At 65.9% G+C, this 27,185-nt stretch overlaps 12 protein-coding genes across 12 annotated transcripts in view; 7 read left to right on the forward strand and 5 right to left on the reverse strand.

The window, feature by feature from the left end:
• Nucleotides 1-120: 120 nt before the first annotated feature.
• EMIHUDRAFT_217405 (hypothetical protein) lies at nt 121-1,197 on the reverse strand (the record flags this gene model as incomplete). Its single annotated transcript, XM_005761033.1, has 4 exons — nt 121-201; nt 309-503; nt 590-994; nt 1,051-1,197. 4 exons carry the CDS (start codon nt 1,195-1,197, stop codon nt 121-123), a joined length of 828 nt encoding a protein of 275 aa, XP_005761090.1.
• A 621-nt stretch (nt 1,198-1,818) lies between these two features.
• EMIHUDRAFT_465551 (acetoacetyl-CoA synthetase) lies at nt 1,819-4,365 on the forward strand (the record flags this gene model as incomplete). Its single annotated transcript, XM_005761034.1, has 5 exons — nt 1,819-2,856; nt 2,972-3,036; nt 3,113-3,611; nt 3,693-4,010; nt 4,090-4,365. The coding sequence occupies 5 exons, from the start codon at nt 1,819-1,821 to the stop codon at nt 4,363-4,365; spliced, it is 2,196 nt and encodes a 731-aa protein (XP_005761091.1).
• Nucleotides 4,366-5,412: 1,047 nt separating this feature from the next.
• Nucleotides 5,413-5,601, reverse strand: EMIHUDRAFT_60781 (hypothetical protein; the record flags this gene model as incomplete). Its single annotated transcript, XM_005761035.1, has 1 exon — nt 5,413-5,601. A coding segment is annotated over one exon (189 nt), but the record flags the coding sequence as incomplete, so codon positions are not given.
• A 1,570-nt stretch (nt 5,602-7,171) lies between these two features.
• Nucleotides 7,172-9,320, forward strand: EMIHUDRAFT_438290 (hypothetical protein). Its single transcript, XM_005761036.1, has 3 exons — nt 7,172-8,000; nt 8,133-8,717; nt 8,789-9,320. The coding sequence occupies exons 1-3, from the start codon at nt 7,191-7,193 to the stop codon at nt 8,975-8,977; spliced, it is 1,584 nt and encodes a 527-aa protein (XP_005761093.1). The 5' UTR covers nt 7,172-7,190; the 3' UTR covers nt 8,978-9,320.
• A 683-nt stretch (nt 9,321-10,003) lies between these two features.
• EMIHUDRAFT_217411 (hypothetical protein) lies at nt 10,004-10,510 on the reverse strand (the record flags this gene model as incomplete). Its single annotated transcript, XM_005761037.1, has 1 exon — nt 10,004-10,510. The coding sequence occupies one exon, from the start codon at nt 10,508-10,510 to the stop codon at nt 10,004-10,006; it is 507 nt and encodes a 168-aa protein (XP_005761094.1).
• A 214-nt stretch (nt 10,511-10,724) lies between these two features.
• On the forward strand, nt 10,725-11,438 carry EMIHUDRAFT_217412 (hypothetical protein; the record flags this gene model as incomplete). Its single annotated transcript, XM_005761038.1, has 3 exons — nt 10,725-10,835; nt 10,900-11,116; nt 11,290-11,438. 3 exons carry the CDS (start codon nt 10,725-10,727, stop codon nt 11,436-11,438), a joined length of 477 nt encoding a protein of 158 aa, XP_005761095.1.
• Nucleotides 11,439-12,703: 1,265 nt separating this feature from the next.
• Nucleotides 12,704-13,453, reverse strand: EMIHUDRAFT_217413 (hypothetical protein; the record flags this gene model as incomplete). The annotated part of the gene is made up of 2 exons (XM_005761039.1): nt 12,704-13,042; nt 13,229-13,453. The coding sequence occupies 2 exons, from the start codon at nt 13,451-13,453 to the stop codon at nt 12,704-12,706; spliced, it is 564 nt and encodes a 187-aa protein (XP_005761096.1).
• A 1,132-nt stretch (nt 13,454-14,585) lies between these two features.
• Nucleotides 14,586-15,002, forward strand: EMIHUDRAFT_217414 (hypothetical protein; the record flags this gene model as incomplete). Its single annotated transcript, XM_005761040.1, has 1 exon — nt 14,586-15,002. The coding sequence occupies one exon, from the start codon at nt 14,586-14,588 to the stop codon at nt 15,000-15,002; it is 417 nt and encodes a 138-aa protein (XP_005761097.1).
• Nucleotides 15,003-16,394: 1,392 nt separating this feature from the next.
• On the forward strand, nt 16,395-18,351 carry EMIHUDRAFT_106031 (hypothetical protein; the record flags this gene model as incomplete). The annotated part of the gene is made up of 2 exons (XM_005761041.1): nt 16,395-16,839; nt 16,910-18,351. 2 exons carry the CDS (start codon nt 16,395-16,397, stop codon nt 18,349-18,351), a joined length of 1,887 nt encoding a protein of 628 aa, XP_005761098.1.
• Nucleotides 18,352-19,782: 1,431 nt separating this feature from the next.
• Nucleotides 19,783-21,207, reverse strand: EMIHUDRAFT_453068 (hypothetical protein). The gene is made up of 4 exons (XM_005761042.1): nt 21,131-21,207; nt 20,847-21,028; nt 20,656-20,767; nt 19,783-20,514 (listed from the first exon to the last, which is right to left on the reverse strand). Exons 1-4 carry the CDS (start codon nt 21,167-21,169, stop codon nt 20,164-20,166), a joined length of 684 nt encoding a protein of 227 aa, XP_005761099.1. The 5' UTR covers nt 21,170-21,207; the 3' UTR covers nt 19,783-20,163.
• On the forward strand, nt 21,196-22,056 carry EMIHUDRAFT_217417 (hypothetical protein; the record flags this gene model as incomplete). Its single annotated transcript, XM_005761043.1, has 3 exons — nt 21,196-21,243; nt 21,333-21,420; nt 21,926-22,056. 3 exons carry the CDS (start codon nt 21,196-21,198, stop codon nt 22,054-22,056), a joined length of 267 nt encoding a protein of 88 aa, XP_005761100.1.
• Nucleotides 22,057-24,329: 2,273 nt separating this feature from the next.
• The window catches only part of EMIHUDRAFT_106033 (hypothetical protein), a gene marked incomplete at both ends in the record, with an annotated part of 4,027 nt that continues 1,171 nt past the window's right edge, over nt 24,330-27,185 (forward strand). Inside the window, 5 exons of the mRNA XM_005761044.1 lie at nt 24,330-24,743; nt 24,808-24,879; nt 25,169-25,308; nt 25,748-26,105; nt 26,234-26,740. Coding sequence (XP_005761101.1) covers nt 24,330-24,743; nt 24,808-24,879; nt 25,169-25,308; nt 25,748-26,105; nt 26,234-26,740 — 1,491 coding nt within the window. The remainder of the gene's footprint in view (nt 24,744-24,807; nt 24,880-25,168; nt 25,309-25,747; nt 26,106-26,233; nt 26,741-27,185) is intronic.

Below are 27,185 nucleotides of genomic sequence, written 5' to 3' on the forward strand. Positions count from 1 at the left end.
CAGGAGTTTGGCAAGAGGAAAAGAGCTCCCTAACTCAAGCTACCTTACCTTAAGTTCGGCACTTCGCGGTACGCGCTCTGGTTACGTGTTAAGGGCTACAGTGTTTTCAGCTCCAACTTGTTAGCGCGTGGTGTTAAGATAAAAGCCCGCGGCGGCGGCGCGGGAGCAATCCTCCAGTTGACGCATGAAGCTGTCAAACGCCTGTGCACTTGAGCAAGTGACTACTATCAAGGGTCAAGCGATTGCTGCGCTTTCGGCAAGCGATCGCAGCGTGTAGCGGCTGTAAACTCGCACTAGCATGCACGCACCTCGGTCACGTTGCGCTGGACGGAGGCGTCGGCCTGCGGCTTGCGCAGCTCACGAACCTGTAGCGACAGCGGTGTGGCGGGCGCCGCAGCGGCGGCCGTACTAGGCGCAGGAGCTCGACGTGTTGCGGCGTCGGCCTCGCCCGCAGGCAAGTCCAGCGCCGAAGATGCTCCATCGTCGAGCACCTCCACTAGCGCCTGCAGCACGCTCGGCAGCCCAGGCGCTTCCTCGCGCTTTGGTGGCACAGGCACTTGCCGTTGGAGCGGGCAATCTCCTTCACCACCTGCGCCGCGTGCGCCGGCCACCCTGCGGCGGGGGCGGCGAGGAGGCTCGCGTCGATGTCGTCAAAGTCCTCCTCAAAGTCCTCCTCGCACCGATCGATTAGCTGCAGCGGCGAGCGGGCGGTGAGGCAGACGAGCAGCGTGATCCCGACTGCAAAGCCGTCAGACGCGGTGGAGTACGCTCCGCCCTGGGTGATGCTGGGATCAAGGTAGCCCTTGGTCAAGTAGAGGGCGTTTGAAACGCTCTTCTTCGATGCCTCTGGCCGGTCCACCTTCGCAAAGCCCGTGTCCGCGAGGAAGGCATTCAGCCCCTCGTCGAGCAGGATGTTCTCGGGCTTGAAGTCACGGTGCACGATCACGCCCTTGCCCGGCAGCGGCGTGTGCAGGTAGATCAGCGCGTCAATCGCCTGTGAGACGCAGCGCAGCCGTCGCGCCACGACAGCGGCCGCAGCGGCGTCGCCACGCCCAGCCGCTGCAGGTGCAGCGGGTCGGCATCCTCCGGAAAGAGGCGGTCGGCGAGGCTGCCGCCGCGCATGAGGGGGAATACGAGGCATGGCGCCTGCACACTTGGGACGAGCATGAGCATGAGCATGAGCATGAGCATGAGCATGAGCGTGAGGATTGGCACTAGCGCGGGCAAGTGAGCATGAGCATAACCATGAGCATGAACACGATCATGAACATGCCTGCTCAGGTGCATTTTAACCAGCCCTGCCTTCGACTTGCCGCTCTTTTTGGACTTGCTCCGCTTGCCCTGCGATGCCTCCTCTTCAGCGAGAAGCTCTGCCGCCGCCGCCGCCGCCGCCGCTTCCGCCGCTTCACGCTCCGCTGCAGTCACTGCAACCGCAGCGGGCTGTGCCACAGGGCCGTGGCCTCGCCGGCTGCGCAGGAGCTTGACCACCGCGTCATGCTTTGCGTCCTGTGCAATTGAGAGCGGCGTATGGCCGCGTTCGTTTGGCACGTGCCCTGGGCGCCCTGGGCGAGCAACCACTTTGCCACGCCCAAGTGTCCATACTTCGCTCAGACAGCCGCTGGCCATCCATCACTACTTCGCAAGGTCCTGGCCCAATCGCGCTGAGCCAGATGTACCGTGACGCAGCCATGCAGCGACAGGAGTCGTGGACAGCGCAGAAAAGGCCCATTTTTTACTCTCGTGAGCTGTGAACAGACGCACTTGCCTTCGGGGGCAAATCGTTGGAGAGGAATTTCTTTTGGTGCAAAATTCGACAAAATGGCCGCGCTAGCATTCTCGTCGATCGGCCTTTCCGGTGTCAGTTCGCGCCGGCTCGCCGTGCACAGCGCGGGCAAGGCTCCGCCACGCCGCGCGGCCGTGGCCCGGCTGCAGGCCACTGAGGTTGCGGCGAAGGGTGAGGTGCTGTGGGAGCCCGACGCGGATGCTGTCGAGCAGACGGCGATGCGCAAGTTCCAGCGGTCCGTCGGCGTGGAGGGCGGATACGGCGAGCTGTGGAAGTGGTCGGTGGAGGAGTCCGACACCTTTTGGACATCGCTACTGGACTTCCTTGAGATTGAGTACGAGGGCTCCACCACGCCTGCACGGGACGGCGACGTCATGCCGGACGTCACCTACTTTCCCAATGTGCGGCTCAATTTCGCAGAGAACATGCTGCGGCACGGGGCGCCGGGGTCCCCGCTCGCGAACGAGGAGGCGCTCGTGTCCATCTCCGAGGCCCGCGACGACCGCCGCTGGACCTTCGCAGAGCTGCGCGCGGATGCAGCCCGCGTGGCCGCCTCGCTCGCCGCACTCGGTGTGGGAAGCGCAGACGCGTGCGGAGGCTACCTTCCCAATATTGGTGAGACGGTGCTGGCGATGCTTGGCACGGCCAGCCGGGGCGCCACCTGGACCTCGTGCTCCCCCGACTTCGGGCCTGCGGCGGTTGCGGACCGCTTCCGGCAGGTAGGCCCAAAGGTGCTCTTCTTGGCAGACGGCTACATGTCGGCCGGCAAGTGGACGTCGGTGGTCGACAAGGCAGAGGAGCTGATCGAGGCGCTGCCGACGCTCGAGCGGGTCGTCCTCGTCTCGCTCGGCGACGAGCCTCCCGCTTGGCGCAGCGAGCGAACCAAGCGGCTCGTCGTCGGGTGGGAGCAGTTCCTCGCTCAAGGCGACGCCGCGGAGCAGGCCGAGGCGCCGTTTGAGCGGGTGCCGTTCGCGCACCCGCAGTTCGTGCTCTACTCCTCGGGCACCACCGGAATGCCAAAGTCCATCGCCCACGGCGCGGGCAACACGCTGCTCCAGCACGCAAAGGAGCTGGTGCGGCGCCAACCGACTGCCCCCGCCCCGTCCCACCCCACCCTGTCCGCACCGCCCGTCCGCGCCGCGCTCTCCACCGCCGCCCCCGCACCGCCCCTCCGCGCGCGCGCCGCAGGTGCTGCACTCGGAGCTGCGGCCGCGCGACCGCATGCTCTTTTACACTACCTGCGGCTGGATGATGTGCGCCGCTGCGCGCGCGCGCGCCGCGCCCCACCACCGCACAGGGGGGGGAGGCGGCTTGTGGTGAGACCCCTAGGTGGAACTGGATGAGCTCGTCGCTTTTTGCGGGGGCGGCACCCCCCCCCCCCCCCCCCTCCCCCCCCATTCCACCCGCCTCGGACCGCCTCCCACTCGCGTGCGCAGGCGCGGCCGTCGTCTGCTACGACGGGTTCGCCGCCTACCCGAAGCTGTCTTCGCCGTGGGACGTCGTCGAGCGCGAGCGGGTCACGCACATGGGCACGTCGCCCCGCTTCTTCCAGGCGTGCCGCAAGCGCGTGCGGCCGATGGAGGACAACGACCTCTCCGCGCTGCGCGTCGTCTTCTCCACCGGCTCGCCCCTGCTGCCCGAGGACTTCGAGTATGTCTACTCGAAGGTCAAGTCCGACGTGATGCTCGCCTCGATTTCGGGCGGCACCGACATCTGCTCGTGCTTCGCGCTGGGCAACCCGACGCTGCCTGTCCGCAAGGGCGAGCTTCAGGCCTTCGGCCTCGGCCTCGACGCCTGCGCTTTCGACCGCGACTCTGGCCGCGCCATGGTGGGGAGCAAGGCAGCGCTGCGCCCGACGTGGCGGGCGAGGAGAGGCGAGGAGAGGGAGGGCTCCGGTTCCCGGCCGTAGGCGGAGCTAGTCTGCCGCTCGCCTTTCGTCGCCGCGCCGGTCTGCTTCTTTGGCGACGACGAGCGCAAGAGCCGCTACCGCGGCGCCTATTTCTCCGAGGATGACGGTGTGTGGTACCACGGCGACCTCGTCGAGGTGACTGGCTCGGCGGGAGAGTGCGGCGGCCTCGTGATCCACGGCCGCTCCGACACCACGCTCAAGCCGGGTGGGGTGCGCATCGGTACCGCCGAGGTGTACCGTTTCGCCGAGACGGTCGGCGCCGTCGAGGATTCGCTCGTGATTGGCGACCAGATTAGGACGGGCAAGCGCGCCGGCGACGTGCGCCGCCCACTCTCATGCGTCTCGACGTCTCTCCACTCCCCTCGTTGCCCCGACCCCGCCGCCGCCGGCCTTGCAGGTGCGCATCGTCCTCTTCGTCAAGCTCGCCGAGGGGCGCGGGCTCGATTCGGAGCTCGAGGCCGAGATCCGCACCGCCATCCGCTCGGGCGCCTCGGACGCGCACGTGCCGGCTCTCATCCGGCAAGTGCAAAAGATCCCGTACACGCGCTCGGGCAAAAAGGTGGAGCTCGCGGTGCGCGATCTGGTGTGCGGCGTCGAGCCCAAGAACGTGGGCGCCCTGCAGGATCCGTCCGCGTTCGACGAGTACCGCCAAATAGCAAAGACCGGGCTCTAACGCGCGCAGGGCACGCCCCCTCGCTTCTACACCACGCTTGGCGGTCCTGCGTTCCATCGTCGGCGCAAAGGGAGGGAGGGTCGACGGGCGCTGTGGCCCTGAGGGCGCTGCTAGGCGCAAAGGAGACCGAGCAAGCGGCGAGCGACCAGTGTGGTTCCGATCGGCTCCGTCTTTCTTCCGCGCGGGGGCCGCCGCGCCCCCGGGTCGCGTCGGATACATTCGTGCGCGGGCGGGAGGGGTGGAAGCAGTTCGGCTCCGCATAGCATCTTTGGAAAATACGTAACGGGGCGCGCGAGCAACGACAAAATTAGATATAAGAAGTATTTCGTATTTTTGTGCGCACACCACACCACGTCACCGGCCGGCCGCGCCCGCCGCGCGCCGGGCCGGCGTCCGGCGTGCGGCGACCGCTTGGCCGGCGGGCGGCGGCGGCTCTACCCCCTACGCGCGGGGCGGGCCGGCGCCCACGCGGATCGCGGTCCCTGCACCCGCACAAGGCCACAAGCCGCCACGCCGCACGCCACGCGGCGATACTTGCGGCGACGACCCACGGCCCGCGCGGGCACGTCTCGGTCTGCGCGGCGAGACGAGAGCGACCGTACTTCGGCGTACATCACGTCACATCCCCCGGCGCCCGCGCGCGTGACGGCGCGCGAGTCCGCGACGGACACGACAGTCTCCGCACAGTGCCCCCCCCCCCCCCCCCGTCTATAAGACAAAACCGGTGTGCGCAAAAAATTGTGACCGGGCTCTGGCCTCTGCGGGAGGGGGAGCGCGCCTGCCCCCGCGCCTCGTAATGTAATATTTACCTCACACCATGGAGGATGACATGCGCGAGCGGTTGGAGCCCCGCGAGTCCCGGCGGGAGCGGCTCGGCTCCGCGACCGCCACGGGTGGCTCCTCCTCGTCCGCGAGCAGCGAACGCTCCTCCTCCACCGAGCCGGAGCCGCGGGTGCTGCCCTTTCGTGAAGATCGAGCCGACTCGCGCATTGACTTTTCGCGCATCGACGCGCGCTCCTTCTTCTCGCGCTTGCGTGCGATCCTGGCAACCAGCTTCGTAAACTCGTCGAGCCCGATTGTGCCGTCGCCGTCCTTGTCAAACTTGTCTAGAATGCGTCGTGCGGCGTCTGAGCTTGTCTCAACGCCCAGGCGGGCGAGCGCCTGCTGCAGCTCCTTGACCTCTAGCGAGCCCGAGCCATCGGTGTCAAACTCTTCAAAGGCCGCGCGGACCTCGTCCGGGTCAGGGCCCGAGGGAGGCTCCCAGTCGGGGTCGATCATGGCGTTGCCGTCGGTCTGACACTCGACGTCGACGGGTTCGCCCTTCTCGAGACCAGCGGGCGGGCAGCACGGGCTGGTCCAGCACATGTGGCAAATCTTGCACGGCAGCATCAGGCACGCGCAGAGCATGTACTTTTTTAGGAGCATGTCGAGCAGTGCCATGATGCCGTAGATGAGCGCGACCATCGAGAAGAACTTGGTGAACCACACCATCGCGGCGTTGGACGCCTCGGACCAGTCGAGTTCGGGGTACACGACGTACGGAGTTGCCCCTTCCTCCTTCCCCGTCTCCTCCTGGTAGATGAGCGTGAAGACGGTGTAGATGCAGCAGAGCAGCTGCGGCCAAAACATGTCCCAAACAGGGTAGTACTGCTCGTGGACGCACCAGTCGAGGAGCGAGATGAGCAGCGTGATCCACTGGGTGCTGCGCGGAATCAGGTACGTGGCAACCGCTATTGTGGAGGACGACACCCCTTGAGGAGCTTGTTGAGTACATTCTGAGTCCCAGTACGACAGTTTCGGGCAGCAGTCGTCTGTCCAGTCGTCATTATCGTTATCGCCTGACCACATGTTGCACTGCGGCCCATTGCTGAGGTCGCCAACCAGCCAGGTGTGGCGAGGGGGGGCATGCAGGTGGCTTAGAGGGGCCGAAGCCACCTGGAGCCACCTGCCCGGGCCCAGGTGGCGCACGTGCTCCAGCCCTCCAGGCAGGTGTGGCGAGGGGGGCAGGTGGCTTGGAGGGGGGCGAAGCCACCTGGCGCCACCCGAGCGGTCACATGGCCACAGGCGGCGTTTGGAATCTACTCCAGGTGCTTTTTGCACTGTTTGCCCATGGCCACAGGCGGCGTAAGCCATCTGCTCCAGGTGCTTTTTGCACTGTTTTGCCCATGTCCACAGGCGGCGTAAGCCATCTGCTCCAGGTGCTTTTTGCACTGTTTTGTCCATGTCCACAGGCGGCGTAAGCCATCTGCTCCAGGTGCTTTTTGCACTGTTTTGCTCATGGAGCAAGTGGCTAAAGCCACCTGCATTTTGTGCAAAAAGCTGCAAAGGACTCGTGGAGGCACGTGGCGCTTTCCGCGTGTGTCTCGTGCAAAATCCGGCATTTTGTGGCTTTCAGGTGGCACGACGCGATTCAGGTGGCGTGGAGCCTCCTACCTGGGCCCATCTATGGCAGCCTCGGTGCCTCGCTCACATACGGCTTACGGGAGCGCAGAGACCTGAGAGCTGAAACGGTCCGTCGACAAATTCGAACGTCCGCAGCACTCGCCGAATTCGAAACGTCCGCAGCTCCCGCCGATCTCCCGCTAACGGATGTAACCTACCTCTCTTTAAGGTAAGATTGCTAAAAATCTATCTCCTCTCAAAAGCGAGGGGGAGGGGGCACGGCGCGGAGAGGGTTGCAGCATAAATAGAGCAGTACCTCCAGGAGAGATGGGCGACCGAACACAGAGGCACAGTGCGCACCCCGCCCGCACAGGGAAGTTAGCGATTTCTAGCGTTCTTGTCGACCTTCATCGAAAATCGTGCGGCCAGGCCAGCTGTGGGCGATGAGCTTGAGGGCGATGGTGCGGCTGACGGCGCTGGCGTGCGCCACCAACCCGGCTTCCGCCCTCGCTCCCGGCGGGAGGAGCCTCGTCGGCGGCGCTTTCCGCGTGGCCTCTGCGCCGGCGGCCAGCGCCAGCACAGCCGCGGCCAGCGCGGCCGCCTCCGCCGCCGCCGGGTACGACAACGGCAGGTTCGCCGGGCGGTACGCGCTGGGGAAGAACCTGCCGCCCGTCAAGGCCAAGAATGGCTTCCGCTTCGCGCGGACCGATGGCGAGGTTCGCGTGCTCGGCGGCGCGTGCTCCGAAGTGCTCTCTGGTCCCAACCTGGCGGAGCTGCTGCGGCCCGGCTTCGAGCTGGAGGTTCGTGCGATGGAGGCGCTTCGCCGGGGTGAGCCGGCCGAGTCGCTCTCGGTGCACACCTCCACGGGCGTGCCACTGCAGCTGGAACAGTTCCTCGCCGCGCTCGGGCCGCACCTGCCGAGCAAGAGCGGCGACTGGTGCGTCAACCTGCAGGCGGAGGGCGCCAGCGCGGTGCACGCCGCCATCGACATGGCGCTGCAGATGTCCGGGGCCGACCTCGGCAGCCCCAGCGCGCGCACCCGCGTCGCGTGCGGCTCCTCCTCGTACCACGGTCCGGCGTCCACCTCGCCCGGCGGAGGCACACCCCTCGGCGCACAGGCCAAGGGGCTGACGCACCCTGTGCGCTACCCGGTGCCGAGCCCGTTCCTGCGCTGGCGCGGCGAGGACGAGGCCGCCTTCCACGCCCGCATGCTCGCCGACTTCAACGCCTACCTCGACAAGTACGGCCACGAGGCGAACCAACCCCCCGCGCCAACCTCGCCGCTGCGCCATTCCTGCCCTCTCGCCCCCCTCCGCCTCTTGAAACCCGCCTCCGCCCTCGCCGCCCCGCCGCCGCCCCGACGCCCGCCCCTTCCGGCGCGGCAGGTCGGCGTCCTCCTCGTGGAGCCACAGTGGGGCTCCTCCGTCGCGGCGATGCCGTGGCCACCCGCGCTGCTTCGCGACTACATCTCCGCCGCAAAGGCGCGCGGCATCGCCGTCATCGCAGACGAAATCATGTGCGGCCTCGGCCGGCACGGCGCCGAGCCGGCCGCTGGCGGCACGGGCTGCTTCCTCTCCGAGTGTTGGGACCTGCAGCCGGACATCCTCACCTTCGGCAAAGGCATCGGCGGAGGAGCCGGCCACCTACTCTCCGGGGCCGTCGTGCTTGAGGGCGCGAGCAAGCTGCAGGGTGGGCCCGCGGGCACCGCCTACCAGTCGCACACGTACGCCGGCTCGTCGGCGCGCGCCCTCGCCAACGGGGCGGCCCTGCTCGCCTCGCTCGAGAAGTGGAGGCCGTCGGTGCGCGCGATCGAGGCGGCGGTCGCCCCGATCGCGGCTGAGCTCAACGAGGCGTCGGGCGGCGCGGTGCTTGCCCACGGGCAGGGCGCGCTGTGGGGCGGCCTCTTCGCCCACCCCGATCCCCAGGCGCGCACCGCCGCCAACCTCGAGTTCAAGCGCCTCTGCGCAGAGGCGTGCGGCCCCACCCCGCGCCCACGGCGCCCTCGTGGCACGCCGGAGGAACGTCCTAAGCACGTCCGCAGGCGCGCGTGCTGCCCTACTTTGTGCCCGTTGGCGGCTTCATGCTTACGCCGCGCTACGACGACGACCCCGACGTGTATGGTGCCGCTGTCAGGGACATGGCCGATTGCGCGTTGCAGGCGGCGCGCAGCATGGGTTGGGCGCCGTCGGCGCTTCTGCCCGTCTCAAAGCCCGCACCTCGAGAGTCTTGAGGTTTGAGGCGCTACACTTTGCACGGCCGGTTCCACTCGAACGGCCGGTTCCACTCGAGTTTGCGGTACGAAAAGGTGCCGGGGCGCGTTCGCCGTCGCTGCCACCGGTTTGGGGGATCGCCAGCCACGTCCCACGTGGTCGTGCAGTCCAGCACCTTACGCCATGCGGCAGCAACGCGGGTGCAAGGTGTGTTGCAACGTGAGGTGCTCGGGGTCCGACCGCATACGTGAAGCTAGCATTTGATATGTGCGTGTGTGCGGTTGTGAGGGTCCTCTACGGCTCTTGGGCTCTAGCGTTTCTAGCTCGGGTTGTCTCATCACACGAAAATAGCAATAAAACCCTTGTGCTAATTTTTTACGGACACCTCGCTCACTGAGATCTGAGTAGAGTGAAGTAAAATAAATAAATAAAACGGACACCTCTACTAGGAGATGGGTAAAAAGGAACAGGTCCCCGCCCTGCGGTCTTTGTGCAGGGTTCTTTGTGGGTGGGGTGGTCAGAGTGAAGTACTCTGTGAGATGGGTAAAAAAAAGGAATGGACAATGGTCCCCGCCCGTCGCGGCCCGATCTTTGTGCATGGTTCTTTGTGGGTGTGGTCGGCGTGTCGTCCTCCCAATCTGCATCTGGGCACTGTGGGGGACAGGTACAAAAGTGTCTCGCACAACGCACACACCTCCACAGACCACACCCAGTCACATCCTCACGAAACTCGAAAGAGTTGAGTCGCTCGCACCGCGATTTTAAAAGTCGACCAACGCAAGTCCAAGGACCAAGGAGCAAGATCTCTCTAAGTCTCTACCTCGAGGTCGAGCCCCTGCCGGCAGCCAGGGCCTCGAGGTACAGGTAGACTTCTTGTGTGGGTCGTGTGGAAATAGACAAAACGCGCAGTGCCAGACCGACACACGTCGTGGACAGTCTCTTTTTCCTCTCTGGGCTCGAATAATGGCCTCGCGCATTGTGCGTGTTGCAACACCGTGCTTCACGGCTCTCTCGTGCAGGCGAAAGGCGACAACGGCGGGCAGGCCTCAGCCTTCGCCGGACGCCGCGCGCCCCGCCGCCAACGCCACCCCCGACACCGATCGCAACTCAGGCCTTCCACACACCGCGGTCGAGGGGGCGCTGCCGCCCAGCACAACCGGCGTGAGATCAACACGATCGGCCTGGGACGTCGCAGTGATTAACAGGAACGCAGTGGCGGCACTGATCAGCACCGACGGCAGATGACCATCGTTGGTGTGCTGCTGCTGGCGCTCCTCAGGAGCGGATTGGCACAATCGCACAGATTCGAAGGTTGGCGACAGAACCGATGAGTGTGCAATCAGCTGCCTCGCATCGAATCGCCGGCGGCACTTTGGGCATGGTGGGGACTCCTGCATTGGCGTCGATGACACTGCGAAGAGGAGGAGACAATGCAGATCGAAAATGTGTCCGCAGGGGAGCTTGTGCGGGTCCGTCGGCGTCTCGAGGCAAATCGCGCATATCTCTTGGTCCTTCTCGCCCCCTTGCTCTCCTTCAGCGGTGATGCTCTCCATTACGTTGCGGGTCGGCCGCGAGTTCCAGTTCTCGCTAAGTAATCAATGAGGTTCTAGAAGAGAAATTCAGGGCCGCGCAAGCGACAGGACAGGACACTCCCCGCCGAGCTGGCAAATGTGGCGTTTTGTGACGCACGTCATTTTTTCTATCGCCTGTTTTCTTTTTTCAGTCTGCCTGAGTAGCTAGCGTGCAACGCCCGAGCAGGGTGGACACATGGCCGCGGGCGCAGCGCCGTCGGCGGGGCTGGAGGAGGAGACCGGTGGCATCTCGCTGCACAGCCTCTCGTACGAGCAGCTCATGCAGCTCAAGAACTCCATCGAAGAGGTTGGCGGCGGGCCCGGCGGTGCGTCGGCGTTCCATAGCTGACGCTGCCGCAAACGCGCCATAGGAGCTGCAAGGTCTGCAGGGTGCCCACCAGCAGCTGCAAGTCTCGACGAAGAAGCTGCAGATTTCAAAGGCGGCGCTTGACGAGCTCACCAAGACGTCGGAGGGCACACGCATGCTCGTGCCTATAACCTCGTCGCTCTACGTGCCGGGCGAGACGTCGGCGCTGCAGTCTTGCCTGGTCGATGTGGGCACCGGCTACTACATTGAGAAGTCAGTCGGTGCGTCGGCGATCGCGTCGCTCTCGCTCTCGCTCTCGCTCTCGCTCTCGCTCTCGTTCCCTCTCCCTCTCAATCTCCCTCTCCCTCTCTACACCTCACTCTACACCCCCCCCCTCCTGCCCTACCCCTACCCTCGCCGCGCCGCCGCGACCGCCGCCGCCTGCCCTACGCAGCGGAGGCGCAAGCTTTCATGGATCGCAAGATCGAGCTGATGGCGAACCAGACTGTGGGGGTGCGCCAGGCGGCGGCTATCAAAGGCCAACACATGCAACAGGCGATGCAGGTCCTGAACGAGAAGCGGTTCGCCGCAAAGCAGGGCTAGCGCTGCTTTTGGTACACTGCTTCTTCCCACCGCCGTCCTCGTCTCCTCGTACTACGTGAGTCACCAGTCTTCAGCCGGTGAAGGCCGAGATGATCCCGGGGCCGAATCTTTTTGTTGAAAGAAAGAAGAATCCGCGAAGAAAGAAAGAAAAACAAACCCATGGGGCCGCCCCCCGCCCGATCAGTAGCCTCGAATTTTTCCTCGTGTGCGGTGCGTGGTGGACGCGTACTCCGCCCATCTGGGCTGGCCGCAATCTGAATCTCCCATCCTTCCCTGGCCGCTTCTTATCTTATCTTGTATTCGTAGAATTCTTATCTTATCACCGGCCCGAACAAAACAAACCGCTAACCGGCCCGTCGCACGCACTAACCTCTTGAGTTTTCCGTGGCGCCCCCTTTTCCGCCCGAGCTCGGCGTGACTCAGGCCACCACTCGAGGGGTGGGGCGGGGGCCCGGTTCACACTGAATATGTGAATAAGGATATGCAATTTGATTTAGGCGTCTCGCACAGTGGCAAAGCAGATGAGTGCGCATCACCCATCAGAGACGCATGAGAGGCCCAACCGCAGTGCGCAGAGTACAACGGGCCAATGTTTCGATGGCGTACGAAGCCCGATGCCCCACGTGGGGGATTCTCCGTTGAGGCTAAACGGCGCTCATATCCGCTCTCGATTAGTGCTCATAAGAAACCTCGACGGTTGGTAAGGTAAGGCAAGGTGAACTTCTCCACACACACAAGGTGGTGGGGCAAGGGGGGGCGTCCCTCACAACTCCACGACGGTTGCAGCCGGTCGAAGGGTCGGGTGAGAGGGCGATCACTGCCGCGCCTCACCCAACGTGTTTAGATGTTCTCATCACCCACCATTTGTTCTCTCTAAACGCGTTATGTATATATCAGTCACAGGAACCAAAGATTGCAAGGTATGTGTATGTGTGTTGGAGCGCGGGCCCCCAATAAGCAATATCTCTTTTGCTTCTATATGTACTATGAACACACCATGTGTGGGAAGTTGTGCGGGATTTCTTTTGATTTTTGAGGGTGCTGATTACTACGAGTCAGCTTCGGCCGGCAGTGTGTGTGCATCCAACACCGCGAGAGAGACGAGGCACATCCAGCAGCTGCGGGGTGCGGGCTGAAAAGAATTTTACGACCGACGACCCGCTTTCTGGCTGAAAAGAATTATTGGGCCCGACACTGGGCACGGGACTGGCGCGCAAAAAGAAAATCGGGCCGGTCCGGAATTGCATAAATTTACGGGGCGCACCTCAGGCGACTCGGAGTAGCGTCCACATCATCACCCGCTCGCGGCAGATGGGGCACTGCTCCATTCTTGCGGAGCAGGAGCTGCAAGCGCACAAGTGCCCGCATGGAATCGCGACGTGCGACTTCGGGCGCGTAAAGCAGATGACACACGTGGTCTCGCCGCCGAGGGTCGACTCGGGCACGGCCGGGCGGCCCGTATCGAACATGGCGTCCGCCAGGGAGACGACGACGGCCGCCGGCGGGTCACTCGGTGCAGCCTCCGCAGACGAGAGCGAAACCGAACCCGCCGCCAGGCCGAGCTCCTCTGCAATCGCAGCCACCATCTCCGCGTCCACCGCGTCCTCCTCGGCGGCCTGCGTGTCGCGCTCCGCCGCCTCCGCCTCCGCCGCCGCCGCCGCCGCCGCCGCCGCCGCCGCCGCCGCCGCCGCCGCCGCCGCCGCCGCCGCCGTCGCAGCCGCCGCCGCCGCCGCCGACGCCGCCGCCGACGCCGCCTTCGCAGCCGCTTCTCTTTTAGCCATATTGGCTACCTGCCTCTGAGCCGCCTCCGCTGCTTTCCTGGCTGCCGCCTTTGCGGCCCTCCTCGCCTCAGCCTTGGCTGCTCTCCTCGAATGCTTTGCGTCCGCGGTTCTCTCCGAATGCTTTGCATCCGCTCTCCTTGCCCCCATCCCCATAGCCACTCGCAGCTCCCTCAAGTCAGCGTAAGCATAAGTAAAGCAGAAGCTGAGGAACCCCAGACACCATTGCACAAGCATCGGAGGTCCATAGCCCCACCAACCGTCGGCGGGACTGGAAGCAGCGCCACCGCGGACCCGTCGGATGGGACGCAAATCGTGAGCACCATCGCTCTGGGGATCTTTGAGCGCCTCAGCGCAAGCAGTGTGGCTTTGCGCATCAGCCATTTGCAGCGCCGTGCGCCCAGACTCGTCCCGCATCTCCACCCGCGCCCCCGCACGTAGCAAGAATGGCGGGGTGGTTGTTGTGAGCGGCGAGCATCAGTGGCGTGAAGCCATCCGTCTTCTGGTGGTTGATCTCCGCGCCGCGCCGGAGCAGCAAGTCGAATGCGGCCTCCGTCAGCGCATTGCTGCCTTTGTTGCTCTGCTGGTTGACCTTGGCGCCGCGCTGCAACAGTGCTTCGACCACCGGCTGGTGCCCAAACAACGCGGCCTGCCTTAGTGCGGCGTGGCCTTCGCTATTTTGCTGGTTGACGTTCGCACCCCGCTGCAACAGCAGATCGACCACCCCACCGTGCCCGTTCTCAACGGCTATCATGAGCAGCGTGATGCCCCACGCCCCACCATTGGTGAACGTCGAATTGGCATTACCGCCACCGTCGAGCCAGGAGCGCACCACCATATCATCGCCGTGAAACGCTGCTTCCCAGGTCGCGTAAGGGACCAGCGGCAGCGCGTCGTGCTTGGTGGCATCTCCGACCTCCATTTCACCCGCGACCGAGCCAGCGGGAGCACTGCTTGCGACGGCAGCCCCAAGGTGCAGCTCGAGGGCGTGGCCACCCACGCCGAGCGCCAAGGCGCACAGCCAGGCGGCCGTGTGCAGTGGCATTCGATGCGCTGCGAATTGGGTGAGCGTGCCGGGCATTTCCGAAGCAGTGGGACGCCTCCTCGGCCGACTGTCGGCGATCGCCGAGGCTTTGGTTGAGAAGAATCCCGGCCTGCTCGAGAATTCCAGTCCAAGTGCTCCATCCTCCTTTCTCGGTCGGTAACATCGAAGACTAGCTCAAGAAAACCCCATTCATTCGCCACTTGCTCATCAGCCCGGCGACCGACCGCACGTTCATCCGCCCACGTTGCGGTACACCACCGACCGCTATAGTCCCTTTTGCTGCCCCCCCCCCCCCCCTTTGATCCCTTTCCCCTCGCCGCACACATGTGCATAATCTCCGTACCAAGCGTTTCGAAAAAGAATTTAGGCAAGCGCTCGGGCGCCACGGGAGGATCCGTCGAGGGAGCCCGAACCCTCCACATGCCACAAACGGCTACGCGCGCGCTCTATCGCGACATTCTGCGCACCGCCCAGCGCTGGCCCTCAATCAGAAGGGCAAAGGTGATCGAGGAGATCAGAGCCGGCGCGCTCTCCTCCACCCGCTTGCTGCCGGCAGCACGCGCCTCCCGTGACCCTGGCCCTCCCAGCGCCACAGAGTTTCGCGAGAACCGCAACGTCAAGGAGCCGGAGCAGCTACAAAAGCTGCTGGCTGAGGCACGGACCGGCCTGGCCGCACTCCGCTCCCAATCCGGGCTGTCCAGCAAGGCGAGCGATGTGGACTTCAAGTTTGGGGACTTCTGAGGTTCAAAGAGGAAGCGACCTGGACCGACGCCCCAAAGGGCAGGTCGCAGGAGTTCGAGTTCGTCACCTCTCGCCCACGCCAGTGGGTGGCGACGGTAAGACGGTGCGACCACCAGCGCCCTCGCATCGCGCGAGTGCAACGCGAGGTCCGCTCCTCGCGCCCTGGTGCCGGCGCGCGGGGCGTCGATGGCGAGAGCCTCGCGCTGGACTCGCCGACAGCCACGTGGCGCATGGCGCTGGTCGGGCTCGATCTCGCGTCTCGGGGAGCGTCGCGCCGCTGCAACGCATAGTCCAGGGCCTCACCGTGATTGTCGAACTCCGTCCTCACCGTTTGTGCCGCTGCCGAGGGGGCGCGCCGTGCATGGCGGGTGCAGCCCTCTGTGCTTTTGGCCGCGCGCAGCCGGCACCCCTGAGCACCTCGACGGTCGGTCATAATCATGTGTGGCCGGATGTGCGCGCGTGGTTTCGGGGCGGCGGTGTGACAGTCTCCCGGTCCGCGCTGCGGCGTCCCGCCGTCAACCCACCGTCATCCATGTGGACTGTGGTCTGTGGCTCAACCTGTGCGCGTCGGTGTGACTGGGTGTGTGTGGACTTTGTGGAGCGCGCTGCTGGGGGGGCCGGGGCCGTCGCGTGTCATCGCTCTCTCTGTCAGTGCCGAGCGAGCGTGCGGTCGGGTAGAGACCGCGGACGCCGCCACCGGCGACCGGGCGTGCGCCGGGCGTGTTCTCGTATATACAGTGTATATACGCACGCGCTTTTCCACCTCATATATGAGCGGTACACCTGCACCTCCTCCCGCGGCGGCTCACAACGGCCGCCGCCGCCGCCGCCGCCGCCGCCACCCTCCTCGTCCGCCTCCTCGTCCGCCTCCTCGGCCGCCTCCTCGGCCGCCTCCTCGGCCGCCGCCTCGGCCGCCCCGCGGGAGACAAGAGAGGAGCCCCCACAACCAGGTGTATTCTTTTTTTGCTTGGGCGGACCTGATGCCGGGGTAGGTAGGGTAGGTCTGGGCCCTCCCGTCGGGTTTTTCCCTCTCTTCAAGCTGGAATTTTAAAAAAGAAATTTTCCGCGGAAATCACGATGTCAACCCTCCCCAAATGGGTGATCTGATGCTTGTAGGGCTTGAGAGTGGCCTGCCATGTCACAAGAAGGACTGTGGTTGCAGGAGAGTACCACCAACCATCACTCTAGTTGGTATAGTACCCCACCTTCACCCTTCGAGTGATTTCTTTTTTAGTTTCCCATAAGTAAGTAAGGTAGGTAGGTAGGTAGGTAGGTAGGGGCACCGCAGGGGCCGGCCAGGTTTTTGCAGAATTTCAGAATGGTCCGGCAAAGCAAAAAAAGAATACACACCACTTCTTTCCATGGTATACACGGCGCGTGTTTGCGACAACCATGGTCCGCTGGGTGCACACCCACGTCTTCGAGGACAGCTTGCACCCCTCGTGGAGCGAGCGCGCCTCCTCTGGCGCCCACGCCAACCTGTCCGACTCGCGTGCAGCCGGCCGGCGAGCGCCTCGCGGCAGCGGCTCTGGCGGCCTGCGTTGTGCGCGAGTCCTGCGCACGAACCTCCCGGCGCATGGCTCGCTGCAGCTCCGCGCCGCCGGTCCGATGAGGCACGGCCCTATGGTCGTCTCCATGCGCGTGCACCTCCCAACCGCCGCCGGCTGCGCGGCGTGCTCACGTGCCGGCTGCCTCCAACGCCCAGGGTGGCGTTGTGGCGGCGACGCCTGCCTCTCGCTACGCCGCTCGGGCCAGCGCGAGCAGGCTGCACGCTTCGCCCCGCTGTGCGCTTTTGGCGACGTCGGCCACGGCTGGTCGCGCATCTCTGCTGGCGCCGGTGCCCGCTCTCCTCTGTCTCGGTGAGAGTAGCCGTCATTCTCCGCACAGCCGGAGCTCCTTCCCCGCAGGTCTCTTCGCCGGCGGCAGGGCCGGCGACGGCTTCGACGAGATCGTGCTCCTCGCCGGCGCCCGCCCCGTCATCCTCTCGCTCGACGACGTGATGCTGACCAGTTCCGCACCGCCGCCGCCGCTGCTGCCGTTCCCGCCGCCGCTGCCACCGCCCGCGGCGCCCGCCCGGGGCTGGTGCTCCTACCTCTCCTCGGAGCACGCGCGCGCGGGAGGTGCAGCGCTGCCGCTGTGTGCGATGGACGGGGACCACCTGCAAGGGCGCTGGCTGCGCAACTGCGATCCGGCAGCCATCCGGCGGCCCGAGAGGTATGCGTACGGCTCGCCGCTCCCGCGCACAAACGGTTCGTGGGACTACCGGCTGTGTTCGCGCATGGGCTACGCGCAGCGGGCGCGCACGCGCGAGGCGCTCGCTTGGAGCTGGGTGCCCGACCAGTGTGCGCTGCGGCAGGTAGACGGAGCCGAGTTTGGCGCATGGCTCGCGGGCCGGCGGCTGCTGTTCTGGGGCGACTCCCTCTCGGGCCAGGCCTTCTACTCGCTCCTCTTCTCGCTCGGCGCCGAGGTGGAGCGGGTGGCCGACTTGCCACCCGAGCCCGCCGCCCTCGACGCTTTCCTCGACGGCCGCACCGGCGGCCCTCTGTGCAGCTACGGCGGCGTCGGCGACGAGGGCGGCGCGCTGACGGCGGCGGCGTTGCGGTCGGGCGGCACACTTGTCAAGGTGCTGGGTCACGCGCCGATGGTGGACGAGCTGCGCCGGCCGCTCTCCGCGCCTTGGGCGTGGTGGGAGCCGCTGCTGCGCCGCGCCGACATCGTCGTGGCGAATGTGGGCCACCACTACCGCGCGCTCGACGGGCGCTACGCCCGCTACGGCGCGATGGTCCGCGCCGCTCTCGCACGTTTTGACGCACGCATGCCGCCGCACGCGCACCTCGTCTTCCGCACGTCCAACATCGGGCACTTGGGGTGCGAGCGCGCCGCCGCGCCGCTGCCCTCGCGGGCCGCTGCATGGAGCGCATTGGGTGGTTGGGAGTGGTCTGCGCCGCCCTTCCAGCCTGAGTACTTTGGCCAGGCTCGTGCGGGCGTGGCGGACGTGTACGATTGGCGCGCTCCGCCGTCGCACGAGTCGCTCTGGGCCACCCTCGCTGCCAGCGCGGCGGGTGGCGGCTTGCGAGGCCGCATCGCGCTGCTCAACGTCTCCCACCTCGATCTGCGCGCTGACGGCCACGTGGCGGATGCGATGGGGCTGCACGCCGACGCCAGCAAGGCGGCCAAGCCGCCCGATTGCCTCCACTATTGCTTGCCCGGCCCGGCGGACGCGTGGGCGCACGCAATCTACAACCTGCTCCTCAATAACCCGCGTTATAGACGGCGGAGGAGCCGCACGGAGCGACCGACCAGCGGGTCTTGCTCTCCTCCACGGCAATGCAACGGCTCTGGTTTATAGTACTTTCGGTGGATTGTTACGCCGCACTGTCACACCCTGGTAAATCGCAGAAGAGACTTTTCCTTGACCCCGGGTTTTTTGCCGTTGAGCGTTGTCTCACTTTGTGCACATTTTCCGTTTCACGTGTTGTCTTGTGTGTGGGGTGTGGAGCTCGGTTCGTTTTGTCGTTCTCCACGCGGTCTACATCGTCGGCCACTGTACACCGCACAACCGCACAAGAAAGAGAGCCACACCCCGCTAGGAGTAGGACACACTAAGTAACACTTCGCTCATGAGTCATGTGAGATGTGTCGTGATCGATTCGTGCGCTTGACTTCCTCAGATAGGGTGCCCACAGGACCCAAAAGAAAATAGCTTTCCGACTCAAAAAGGGACGCACGAGGCAAATCTGATGTTGGCCAGTTCCAATAGGAGCGAGGCCTCTTCCGTTGGGGGACCGAGTACATAGGAAACGAGGGTTTCCCATTGTGACCCGCTCCAGTGCGAGCGTGACACTGCACTTGGCGCCGAGCGCCCGCGGCACAGACCTTGTGCAAGCCGACCCTCGGTGCAAGCACCGGTCCGGACCGATGGCGCTCGGTGTGGAGCAAGCAAGACCCCCCCCCCCCCCCATCGGCGCGCGCTCGCCATTCCAACGGGCGCCAGGAGCACCAAGAGGACTCCTCATGGCTGCTTGCAAGTGGGCTTCGACCGGCCTCGGCTGGGGGGGCGGGTTGTCCCGGCTGCGGACGCGTTCTGCAGCCCCCTGGGCGTGGGTCAGCACCCCAAAACTGCCCCTCGGCGGCATACAGCACTGCCAGCCAGCCTCTTCCTCCTCCTCAAGGGCTGTACTATAGGCCATATTGCGCCGCCTCCTACTGGCAGCCGGGCGGGCGCGCGCCGCGGGCGCCTCGGCGCGCGCACGGCTCGCAAAGTTCGAACGAGTACTGCCGCCCGGCCGCCTCAAGGCTGCCGGGCGGCAGTACTCGCCTCGCAAGGCGCGCACCGGCTGCTCTGGCTGCTGCGCCGGCGGCCGCTGCGCTGGCCGCTGCTGCGCCGGCTGGCGGGCGGTACGGCCGCCGGCGGCCGCTGCACCCGCGCCTTCCCTCGCGGGCGCCGTCGCGCCGCGCGCGCCCAACTCTACTGGTACACGGCACGCGCGCGTCACTCAGCCGCGCGGAGAATAGGCGGTGCAGCGCGCGAAGCGCGCGCGATCTCGTACTTTTAAGGCTGGATCCGGCCATTCCAAGGGTATACCTTTGAGAATCCCCAGCGTCCCACCCTCCTAGTCACACTCTCAATTTCTCGACTGGCCAACACGAAGTGCTGCGATCGGGGGTAGCCCATTTCTTTTTTCCTTTCTTTTTTTGGGCCCTGTGGGCACCCTACCTCAGAGAGGAATGGTAGCCAGAGGTGTGTTCACTGAAGCGATGCCTGAGCCTGTGAATCCTCTGAGAATCCTCAGATTTTAGATTAGGACGCTGCGCACCCTTTACCACACAACACCCCCCACAGGTACGAATATGTGCACACACATGTGCATGTGTGGAGAGCGAGAGGGCTGAGCGTGTCCGCGAGCGCGTAGAGTAGTAGAGCGCGAGGAGAGCGCGCTCCCCCGCGTGCCGCTGAGTGTGTGGACAGCAGCGAGCGGGGCACGCGCAGGGGGCGGTGACGATGATCGCGTTGACGTAGTCGCGTCGTATAGAGAGCCGTTGAGGGGACCATGCGCTGAAGCGCGGGGCGGAGGGTCCCTCCCTCGTCCCCGCCTCCCGCTATGACCCCCCAGGCACACACCCACAGCAGCGTGACAGAGGCGTGTGCTTCGGAGAGCACCTACTCCTTCGCGTCCGCCGCAGGAGCCGCCTCCTTCGCGGGCGCCTCCTCCGGAGCAGCAGCGGCTGGGGCGGCGCCCGTCGCCTCCCCAGACATCCCGGCGGCCTTGTTGGCCTCCTTCGCCTTTTCAAACTCCTCCTTGAACTTCTGCGCGTTCTCGGAGTTGGCAAAGCGGATGGCGAGCGTCGAGTACTGCGTCTCAGTGGTGCCGTCGCGCCCCTCGGAGTAGTCGTGGCACTGCCAGACCCACGAGCGGTCCGAGCCCGCGTTCTCGGCGAGGCTTATTGTGGGCACCACGAAGAAGTTTGCGCAGATCTTCATCGTCTTCTCGCGACGCATGAGCAGGCGGACCTGCGTGCCGTGGTGGGCCGAGTCGTGGCGGGCCGAGGGCGTGGGGATCGGCGCCCGGCGCCGCTGCAGGGACGCCGGGCGGTCTGGCCGCGGGTGGGGACGCGAACGGGCGGCGGCGCGGGATCGCGAGCGGCGCGGCGCCTTCTTGGTCTCCTTGTGCTGGAGAAAGCGAACGTCACCCGTGCCCCGCTCCTTCCAGAGCTTCACCTCCTTCTCCCACGAGTCAGACTCCCACCGGAAGAGCTTCGCGCGCCTGGCCGGGGAGGGGCCGGCGCGGTCACGCGCCGCCCCGCGGGAACTGCGCGAAGCGGCTGCAGGGGCGCAAGGCGCACATCTTGAAGAGGACCTCCTCTTCGTCCTCCCCGGTGGTGGTCTTCACCTCATCCAGCTTGACCAGCGGCGTGAACTCCACGTTCGCCTCCTCCTCAGGCGCCGGCGCGTTGTCGTCCTCCTCGCCGCCGGCGGGCGCGGGCGCCGGCGCCTCTGCAGGAGCGGGCGCTGGTGCCTCTGCCTCCTGAGCGCAGGCGCGGGAGCGGCGCTGAGCAGAGCGCTCCAGCAGGCGCGGCGCGCGCGCTCCAGCGGCTGCAGTCGGCGAGGGGGGCGAGGTCGTGGGCACCTGCTTGGGCGGCTCCGGCTGCGGCGACGCCTCGGCCATTGCTGCGTGCGCGCCAGAGCGCCGCGATGACAAAAAAACGCGCTTACGCTCTGGTCGTGCCGACTGGGTGTGAGGTTACCGACTGCACTCCAAGTGCTCCAAGTGCCGCCACGCAGCACTCGGCATTTTTGAACGTGCGGGCGGCACGGCTGTCTGTTTACAGGCGCTGGTCGCCCACGCGCGCGCCGGACCTGCTCCGGGCACGTCCGGCGCTGGCGCGGCGCGCCTGTTCCACAGCCCCCATGCACCAGGTGCATGGATGCAGTAGTCATAACATGTATGTAGGCCTTCTCTCCCAATCCTTTGAGCACTAGCCGCAAACGACGCTTCTTGGCACTTCATCGCGACCACGTCCAGGTGCCGACAAAGCGGCTTCCCAGGGTCATGGGTGCAGTCATAATATGTAGGCCTTCTGCTTCTCTCTCAAAGTTTTGAGCAATAGCCGCAAACAACACTTTTTGGCAGGTCATCGCGACACGTACACAAGCCGACTCCCCAGCCTGTCAGCTCACCACCTCGCCTTCCCTGTCGCTCTCCTGGCCCAGTCCCATCAGCAGCAAGCCTGAGCTGTCCCAGACCGCACTTATCTTGGGCGATTAAGCTCACTCTGGCTCATACCACGGCTCTTACGGCCTCACACCCGTTTCACCCACAGACACCGCCGGCACGCACTCCCACTTCACACATGCTCAAACACAACCCCACCAAAGCACAGCCCTGATCAGAATGGGCAAGGGCTACCACTTGGTGACCCAGGTAGCTTCTGGCTCGCCACTTCACTCGGATCCTCTGCAGCGGTCTCGCGCTCTCGCCACGACAGCACGCCGACGGCAAGCTTTGAGGTCCGTCTGGTCGACCTGCTGCGGCCACAGCCGCCCCTCACATGATGCAGCTCGCACCATGGCTCGACACCGGACCCGCTCAGGTTGGTCGTGGCGGCGTGTGTGAAGGATGCGCGGCCGAGCCGCTGGCTGGCGCCGCTTGAACGTCCGAGATGGCCGTGCTCGGTGGTGACGGCGGCGCGGAGCAGCAACCTGCGCGCGGCAGGGCGCCGACAGGTATGCGAGGCGGCCGAGGACTGTCACGGGGCGGGTTTCCCGATGGGTGGCCGGGTGAGGGCCCGAGGGTTGCGGAAGGCGCGCGGCGGGGTCGGTGGGCTCGAAGCCGGCTTCGAGCCCGGCCCGACCGCCGCCACCGGGGGCCGCCGCGCCGTAGAGCGGCCCGCCGGTCTTCCTACCGGCGATGCACGCGGCCGCGCTTGGAGGCGCTGATTGCTCGGCCTCGCGGGGCTGGTTGACTCGCCCGCTGGGAGGGTGGTGCACGGGGTTTGCGGCGGGGCCCCCAACGTCCGAGGTGGTGGTGGTCTTGGTCTTAAGCCTTGGTCTCGGTCTCGGTCTCCATCGCTCTGAAGAGCATCTTCGCCTCACGGTCGAGGTCGCGGGCGCGGGCCCCGAGGGTTTGCGCTCGCTCCCTGTCCCGATGCATCTCAAGCGTCACCCGGAGGCGCTCGATCTCCGCCCGCGCCTTCGCGAGCTCGGTGTGGTCCGCCCGCCTCACGGGCCCGTGGGACGCGCCGTCGAAGTCGACGTAGCGATCTCCCGTGTCTGAAGGGACCTTCCCTTCTGCGTCTGCCTCCTCCTCTGCAGTCCGCTGCGGAGGGCTCGCCGAGCCGCGGCGTGGCACGCACCGGCGTCAGGAGTGGCTGGCTCTGCAGCCGCAACTGGTCTCGTTCAAGGGCACCCCTGTCGGGTACGCCGTACGTGTCGTCGCTTGGCGGTGGTACGGAGCGCCATTGCGCGCCGGGGTCTCGTGACCCGTGGCGGGGATCGTAGTCCGCGCCGGGGAGCCCCTCGATATCGTATGTCTCATGCATGCCCGCAGGAACGTGCGCCCCCGCGGTATGAATCTCGACGTGGCTCGCAGCGTTCGCGCTGCCATCATGGTCAGATGCTCCGCAGGACCATGTCTCCGGCGGGCCGTCCAGACCCGTGGTTGTGTAATTCGCCCCGACGTCTCCCGCCGGCGCGCTCCTCTGGGTTCCCAGCGGTTGGAAACCCACGGGCGATGCCGCAGCCCATGTCGCTGCATCACACCCCTGAGGGTAGCCACGCCCGAGCGTCCCCTCGGGGTGCGTCCGCCTCGAGCCAGTCCGGGTTGTTAGGCCCGAAGGTTGTGTAGTTCGCCTCGACGTCTCCCGTCGTTGCGCGTCTCTGGTTCCCAACGATTGGAAGCCCACGGGCGGTGCCGCAGTCCCTGTCGCTGTATCCCACTCCAGAGGGTGGTCACGCCCGAGCGTTGAACCTCCCAGAGCTCGTCCCGGTCTGTCACGGCCATCCTCGGCCTCCGGAGGGCCCCCGGCCGCGGCGCGGTGCGGCGGCGTCACAAATCCGACCACAGAGCACCGGGACGCGGTCGGGCGATTTGAGGCCCAACTAGGCGTATGCATTGCCCATCCAGTGCTATCACCTGGACCTATCAACAGGCGCCTGCGGCGCCGTGCTCAGGAGCTGTATGTATGTAGAAAGATGAACAACAGTCAGGCTCGGACTGGACACCAACGCGGTATGGGTGGACGCGGGACAGATGATGACGACACGCACGAGCGACACACAGACACAAACAAGCTCACAAGACACCCAGCCAGCTGGCTGCCACACACCCTGAGTTGGCGTACACATAACTCAAGGCCGCGCCCCCCCCCTGTCGCCTCCCCCAGCCAAGGTGCCGAAGGAACAAACAAGGGCACAACAACACAACAGACGACAGGGGCGAGCGCGTGAGGCTAGAGCAGGCTCGCTCGTCCTCTAGCAATCTCCGCCGACCGCGAGGCCGGACTAGACCGTGTGTGGGGTCGTGTGAGGTGTCTCTGGTCACTCTCCTCAGAGGCTAGCCGCCAGCCGCTAGCCCTATCTCGCACTCACTGGCGGTGACAATTCTATGGGTGAGCGTATGCGAGTAGAGGCGCGTGAGCCGATTCTAGATCGCATGCCATTGGCATATAACTTGGCTTGGCGTGCGACCTCAGCGCGCCCGCCGTCAGCTCGACGGGGCGCGCATGTCAGCGAGAGGTTTGCCGGTAGAACAAACCCAGTACAGTAGGACTATAGTAGTTATAGTCGCGATTCGGCGCGATTCGGCACAGTCTCTCGTTCCATCGTCCATGCTTGCTCTCGCGATGCTGGCAGGCAGCCAGCCGGCCGCCTCCTGCGATCGGCCGCTGAGAGCTTGCTACGATGCCATGGGCGGGCAAAGCTGGAAAAACGCGGCGGGGCGGTCGTGGCTCGACGCCAATATTCCGTGCTGCGAGAAGGCGTTTGTCACCTGTCACAAGGAAAAGGAGGAAATTCGCAAGATCGCGTGGCGGAGCATAGCGGGCCTGATGGGCACCATCCCGCCGCAGCTTGGTCTCCTCACGAGCCTCGAGGAGATCAACGTCGAGAGGACAGACCTCTCGGGGACGCTACCGGACGCCCTCTTCTCTGCGAGCTCCGAGATCGAAAAGGCGCCTCTCCCCCCTGCCCGTGCCTCCCCGCCGCCCAAGCGACATTGCTCAAGCCCTATGAGCGGTGGGACGGTGCCAGCTGACGAGCCTCAAAGTGACGCTCACAGCGAGCGCCCGCCTCTCCCTTCGCGCGCAGCTCAGGATCAAGCGGACCTCCATCACGGGCACCCTCCCTCCCTCCCTCTTCCTCTCCGGCACACTCGAGAAGGTCGTTGCCACCCTCGCCGCCGCCGCCATCTCCACCGCCATCTCCACCGCCCTCAACTCCTCGCCTCCGCCGCCATCACCCTCGCCACCTCCACCCTCGCCACCTCCACCCTCGCCACCGCGCCCTTAGGTCTCCGCAAAGAAGGCGGGCCTCTCGGGCACCATCCCACCCACGATCGGGATGGCGACGAAGCTTGAGGAGAGTCGCGCTGCCGCGCCGCGCCGCACCCTCCAGCAACCCACGCGCGGCCGCCACAACGACCCCTCGCCATCCCTTCCCTACATCACAGGAGATCGACCTCGAAGAGAGCGTCAACTGCGGCAAGATCAACAGCAAAGATTGGAGGAGGGAGAACTGCAAGGGCTTCTCGGGCACCATCCCGCCCGAGATAGGGATGGCAACAAAGCTGGAGGCGCCGGCCCTAGATCAGTAGCGGAGAGGCAGAGTGCTTCTCACCCGGGGAGGCGCTCAGCTGGAGGCTCTTGCTGCCGCTTTGCCGCACAGGAGATCAACACCGAAAAGAACGTCCTCTCGGGCACCCTGCCGGCCTCCCTCGCCCTTCTGAGCAAGCTCAAGGCGCGCGCCCCGCGAGGAGAGACACCGACGCAGAGGCGGCCACGGCGCCGGCCCCTCACCTCTCGTCTGCTCGCCGCCGCTCAGACGCTCTTCCTATTCACACCCTCTCTCACCTCTCGTCTGCTCGCCGCCGCTCAGACACTCAAGGTCGCCGACAGCCTCCTCTCCGGCACCATCCCGCGCGGCCTGCACGTCAGCAAGCGCGCGCGCCACACTGCCCTCCGTCCCCGCGGCCCCGGCGGTCGGGCGGTGCCCCCTCTTCCTCCACGCTCGGTGCTCTCTGTCGTGGTAGGGAGTGTGACTTGGTCGATGCAAACCCGCCGCCGGCCCCGCACCCGCCCGGCAAGGGGCGTCGGCTCGGCGAGGCTTGGCCGGGCGGCGCTGCGCCTCTAAACGCCGCCTCCAAGGGGGAGGATCAGCAGCAGGGCGGCGGCGAGCGGCGCAAGCTGCTCCAGGGCGTGCAACTTGCGCATTCGCCGCCCCACGCCGGCTGGGCCCCCGCGCCGCCGCTCTCGAAGTGGGGTGTGCGGGGCGAGGCGGGCGGCTTCCCCGGCCTGCTCGCGAAATGGGGCGGCTGGAACAAGGGGCCCGAGGGCGACAACCCGCGCGACCCGTGGGACCGCGGCAGGCTGTACGACGGGCGGCCGAAGGTGCTGTGGCCGCACTGGGTGCCGATAGCGGAGAGGTAGCAGCAGCCAGGAGTGGGCAACTCCAATTCCTCCCGACAGCCACTCGCCCCGCCCCGCGAGACGCGCGCAGCCGCCCCCTTACTGTGCAGGCGCCGGGCACGGATGGCAACCACTTTGACTGCCCACTCCCAAACGACTTGCCCGAAACGTGCCGCAGAAAGGCGGTGTGTGTGTGGGAGAAGAGGTTTCCCTATCCGCCGCACCCGCCGTATCCGCCGGCGCCGCCGCCCGATCCGCCATCGCCGCCGCCCTCACCGCCCAAGAAGCCGCCACCGCCACCGCAGCCGCCGCCGCCGCCGCCGTTGCAACCGTCGCCGCTGCCGCCGCCGCCCTCGTCGCCGCCGCCGCCTCTGCCACCGCCATCGCCACCGCCACCGCCATCGCCACCGCCATCGCCATCGCCGCCCTTTGACGTTTTCACGTTCTGGTTCATCGATCCACCAAACCCGCCGCCCTCGCCACCGCTGGCGCCATCGCCGTCGCCGCCATTGCCGTCATCGCCTTCGCCGACGAACCCGCCGCCGCCGCCCCCAAAGCCCCCCGAGGCGCCCGCGCCAGAGGGTGTGAACTCGGTGGTGCCCCTCCTCCTCGTCGCTGTGAGCTCCTTTGTGGGGGCGATGGCGCGCCCCCAGAAGCGGAAGACAGACTGTTTGCATACTGGCACTCGAGGGAGGACACGCATTCGGCGGTATTCGTTCGTAGCCCTCGTCTTCGCGTGAAGCTCCGAATCTCGCACTCACGCCCTAGCTGCGATGTACACTCACGCTGTAGGCGTATGTTGGCTACGGGGGAGGGACGATGTCCTTCCGCCGCATGGAGGACGAAGGCAAGTCAAGGCGCTTTTCAGAGCGCGAAATCAACAAGCTCGAGCGCGGGTTTGCCGGAGCCACAGCGGCCAGCGAGGCGTCACGCTCGCCACAATATATAGTAGTGCTCGAGTCGTGAGCAGCCTTGAATCTGACCCCTACCCACGCGACGCGCACCCACGCACCGCACACCGCCACCCACCACACACACCACCGTTGCCCCCCCCCCCCCCCC

This window comes from Emiliania huxleyi (genome assembly GCF_000372725.1).
Source record: "Emiliania huxleyi CCMP1516 unplaced genomic scaffold EMIHUscaffold_73, whole genome shotgun sequence".
In the NCBI taxonomy this organism is placed as follows: Eukaryota; Haptophyta; order Isochrysidales; family Noelaerhabdaceae; genus Emiliania; species Emiliania huxleyi.

Coding starts and splice junctions, on each gene's coding strand:
- EMIHUDRAFT_438290 (XM_005761036.1), top strand. CDS start 7,191: ATGAGCTTGAGGGCGATGGTGCGGCTGACGGCGCTGGCGTGCGCCACC. Junction 8,001..8,132: donor TCGACAAGTACGGCCACGAG/GCGAACCAACCC, acceptor CCGGCGCGGCAG/GTCGGCGTCCTCCTCGTGGA. Junction 8,718..8,788: donor TCAAGCGCCTCTGCGCAGAG/GCGTGCGGCCCC, acceptor GCACGTCCGCAG/GCGCGCGTGCTGCCCTACTT.
- EMIHUDRAFT_453068 (XM_005761042.1), bottom strand. CDS start 21,169: ATGGCCGAGGCGTCGCCGCAGCCGGAGCCGCCCAAGCAG. Junction 21,029..21,130: donor AGCCGGAGCCGCCCAAGCAG/GTGCCCACGACC, acceptor GCCTGCGCTCAG/GAGGCAGAGGCACCAGCGCC. Junction 20,515..20,655: donor AGCACAAGGAGACCAAGAAG/GCGCCGCGCCGC, acceptor CACGGCACGCAG/GTCCGCCTGCTCATGCGTCG.